At 44.5% G+C, this 4276-nt stretch overlaps 1 protein-coding gene across 1 annotated transcript in view; it reads right to left on the bottom strand.

Moving 5' to 3' along the window:
* The window catches only part of LOC102756718 (cytochrome P450 4V2), a gene marked incomplete at its 5' end in the record, with an annotated part of 27506 nt that overhangs the window by 6694 nt on the left and 16536 nt on the right, over nucleotides 1-4276 (bottom strand). The window contains 2 exons of the mRNA XM_015571891.1: nucleotides 2384-2396; nucleotides 3641-3826. Of these exons, the coding sequence (XP_015427377.1) occupies nucleotides 2384-2396; nucleotides 3641-3826 (199 nt within the window). The remainder of the gene's footprint in view (nucleotides 1-2383; nucleotides 2397-3640; nucleotides 3827-4276) is intronic.

Below are 4276 nucleotides of genomic sequence, written 5' to 3'. Positions count from 1 at the left end.
AGAGTGGCTGGGCTGGGCTAACAGGAGGCATTCTGAGGGCACTCAGTGTGCTGGACTGTTTTTGAGGAAAATAAAAGTGTGACTTTCCTGAGCCAAGTAACCAGATCTGCACTTGTCCACTTTCTCCCATTTGTACGGTCGACTTTACCTGGACACCAGGCAGCACATGGGTGATTCTGAGCAACAGTCTCCACCTCAAGAAGTTGATAAATACCCCATTTAAGCCTTTCTGAGTTTGAGGCAAAATACCAAACATTTTGCAGAAACGAACTCAATTATTCTTCACAAAAAATCCATGGGAGCCTGGCCAGCGTGGCTCAGTGCTTGAGCATCAGCCTATGAACCAGGAGGTCATGGTTTGATTTCTGGTCATGACACATGCTGGGGTTGTGGGCTCAATCCCTAGTATGGGGCATGCAGGAGGCTGCCAATCAATGATTCTCTCTCATCATTGATGTTTCTGTCTCTCCCTCTCTCTTCAATGAAAATATATTTCTCTGAAATCAATAAAAATACATATTTTTAAAAAATCTCCATGGGATACTTGATACTGCTATTCACATTTTAGAGATGACAAACTGAGCCCCAAATGATGCTTTCCCAGTGCCCGACAGCTTTATATAATCAATAAAATTATATATTTTTAAAATGTATCCTTTTTTTTAAATGTGAAGACAAGAAATCTCTTCAGAATCACAAACTGGTTAAATGCTCTACTAGAAGGAGCTGGGAAGATGATGGCTGGTAAGATGGAGGTGACGGAGACGGTGTGATTGAGTGATGAAGTGACAGGGGAGTGTGTGGATGTGTGCAGTGTGTGTGAATGAGTGAGGGACAGTTAATCCAGCAGGAGTATCAGAGGCTGGCAGACCAGGCTCTCCTGGACAGGCCACCCCTATCACCGCTGCGGCCACTCCCTGGGCTGTGGGGCTCAAGAAGGGAGCCCATGCCATCTTGAAGGGGAGAGAAGCCTCCTCTAGGAACTCATCAGCACCACCACCCAGACTGGCCGTGGACACTGTTCGCAACTCTGCAGCCACACCAGCCAAAGTTCTACTGCCTCACCGCAGACCTCCAGACCCTAGGACATCAACCTCCAAGGGTGCACAGATCCTGCAGCAGTAAGTGGGACTTCCCCCTCCCTGACTGCTGACTTCTGGACACTGCGGTCACGCTGAACCAGTGAACGGGCACGCTGAGTCACCGCCCTGGCAGAGGGTTCTCTGGTGCCCCTGTGAGCCACCGCTGGGTACGCCCGTATCCAAACAAGAATGCACAGCCCCAGCAGTAGAAACTCAGACTTCCCCATTCCTGGCTGACTGCCCACAGACACAGTGGTCATGTGGTTTCAGCACACAGGTCCCCTGAGTCCGCCACCCCAGCCGACAGCTTCCTGGTGCCTCTGTGAGCAGCTGCTGGGTGCACTCCTATCCAATCAAGGGCTAAAGACCCTGGTTGCAGTACCTCAGACTTTGCCCTCCTCGATTGCTGACTTCCTCACACCTCAGGCTCCCTGAGTCCACTGTCCCGCAGGCGGCTCCCAGGTAACTCTCTGAGCCACCATAAGGCATGACCCTGGCTGTCACAATCCAATCCCTACGATAGTGCTGTTCTAGGACTCGGGACCCCAGAGCCCACTGCCCCAGCAGGTAACTCCTAGGTTGCTCTGTAAGCCACTGCTGGGCGCTGCTATCCAACCAAGGGTGCACAGCTCCTGAAGCAGAAACTGGGACTTCTCCCTCCCCGGGTCAGCAGCACACCACGATCGTGCAGCTCCAACGTGTAGGCCCCATGAGCACACAGGTCCACCATATGGCTACTGGGCCCCTCTGTGAACTGCCATAGGGTGTGTGCCTCTCCAAACAAGGTCACATGGCTCCCTCGAAAGGATCCATGGCTGCCTACCTCTGTGCACCTTGGTGAGTTACTGAGGAGCCCCCTTGCCATACCAGGTCACATTGTTTTGGCCAAAGACTTCCAGGTTCCCATTACCACAGCTGCTGGCTCCAGAACACCCTTGTGATTCAGAGAGGGAAATCACTTTGGCCAGAGCCCCACTGCCTCAACTGCAGACTACGGGACAGCCTCCCCCACTGTCCCAGACTCTAGGACCCTCACAGTGAGTTACAGAGAGATGCTACCCCAGCAAGAGGCACTCAACACCAGCCAAGTCACAATACCTGAGCCTCAGGCCCCAAGACCCCTTCCTCCAATGCCCATGCACTCTGGGAACTCACAGTGAGCACATAACAGTGAGACCTCAGACAACCCTTTCCACAAGAACCGAAACCGCAATCACATCTACAACAGCTTGCACAACAAAACTGGGGTGAGTCACATTGCCCATCTGTGATGAGACTACACCCATGACAAATAAACTAACATTCAAGACCCAACTACATCAAGAGAACCCAAATAACCCAAATAGGAGGCTCCACTAGATCACCAAGCCCAGGAGATCTGAGAGACTGCACCACTGGGTTCCAAAAATCACCAACCACACACAAAACAACCTGGGTAGCAAAGCAGTTGGATCTAAGACATAGAAACAAAACATAGCAGCAAAAAGTGGGAAGACATAAAAACAATCCCCAAAGGAAAGAAAAAAAGAAATCACCACAAAAATAATTAAATGAGATGGAGGCAAGTAAATTGTCAGAGAAAGAATTCAGAGTAATGGTTATAAGGATGCTCAAACATCTGAATCACCAATACACACAACTGAATGAGAATTATAAGAAGCTGAATAAGAATGTCACCAACATGAAAGGGAATCAAGAGGAAATGAGGAATGGCTTAGCTGTGATAAAGAACATAAAGGAAGGCTTCAATAGCAGACTAGAAGAGGCCGAGCACCACATCAGCAAATTAGAAAACAAGGTAGGAAAAAAAACACAAACATAGCAGCAACTGGAAAGAAAACTTAAAAAGGAGGAGGAGAGCATAAGGGAGCTTTGGGAAAACATGAAAGGAAACAATACCTGCATAATAGGGGTGCCAGAAGGAGAGGAAGTTGAGCAAGTAATAGAGAACCTGTTTGAAGAAATAATGACAGAAAACTTCCCTGATGTTGGGAAGAAAAAAGACCATACAAGCCTACAGCTTTTTCTGAAGAAAAAAGTTGATCTGGTATTTAATTAGGGTCTTGAACTTTGTAATTTTTAACTACAATATAATGACTCTTCATTAGTTATAACAAGCTACTTCAAAATGTGATCAGACTTTTAAAAAATGCTAAAAATGTTTTTAAAGAATTCTTGTATATTATTTTTTAAATTAAAAATAGTTGGGGGTTAATGGGGGGGATGAGGACACATTTGTAATACCTTAATAATAATAAAAAAAAAGGAAAAAAAAGAATTAAGGTGAAAAAAAATTAAAAATAAATTGAGAACAGATCATCCCTTATACCAAGGATCCCAAAATACTTTAAAAGTTGGCTACAAATAATTCTTGTATTTCATGTTATTTTTAATTTTACTATTAAATGCTTAAACATGTCTAAGTATTAGTGCTGACTATTTCTTCATCCTTAGCATTCTCAACTCCCAAGATTAAAAACAAACATTTCTTGTCATATAACAGGAACTGTAATTTATTTAATGATGATAACTGAGACTAACATGACAAGACAAAATACCTCAAACATGAAAGTGTCCACTTCTTCTTGAATAGCCTCAAGGCTTAGCTTGTTCCCTTCATCATCCATCACATTTAAAAGTAGGTCAAAAAAAGCCTTGCGTTTTCTGTTGGAGAGGGTCATGCCCTTGTCATCACTTTTACATTCTTCATATCTTTTTATTTCATTGGCCCGTTCATTGATGACCTGTATGATTTAAATGATCACATGCTTTAGTGTAGAATTTGATATGGCCTAATAATCCATTTTCCTGTGAAAATATACCACCCTCTTTAACACTGATTTTTTTTCTAAGCCTTTCCTGTTCTGTCTCACTGAACAGGAACTTCGTTTTTTATGAAAATATAGTAAAGCTTTCTGTGAACATTTTTAGGGCGTTATTTGATAAGGATTTTAAAAACAAATTTAATGTCAGACAAATACATAATTCCCAAGGACTATTTTTGCTGCCTTTCCAATCTGGGAATAGAGTAGTAGTCTCCTGAATAGGGCTGCAGCGAGTTGAAAGAGCTCATGAGAAAAAGTTGGGTGGGATCTCAGAGCTGGAGTTGATACAGAGTTTCAATTATAGAACCAAAACAAACCAGATACCTACTTTCAGCAGCTGAGGCCTCAGAGCTGGAGCCAAGCCTCAGA

Source organism: Myotis davidii, unplaced genomic scaffold (assembly GCF_000327345.1).
Source record: "Myotis davidii unplaced genomic scaffold, ASM32734v1 scaffold2033, whole genome shotgun sequence".
In the NCBI taxonomy this organism is placed as follows: Eukaryota; Metazoa; Chordata; class Mammalia; order Chiroptera; family Vespertilionidae; genus Myotis; species Myotis davidii.
Note: the sequence above shows the minus strand (reverse complement) of the source record. Positions and strands in the feature narration are given on the sequence as shown.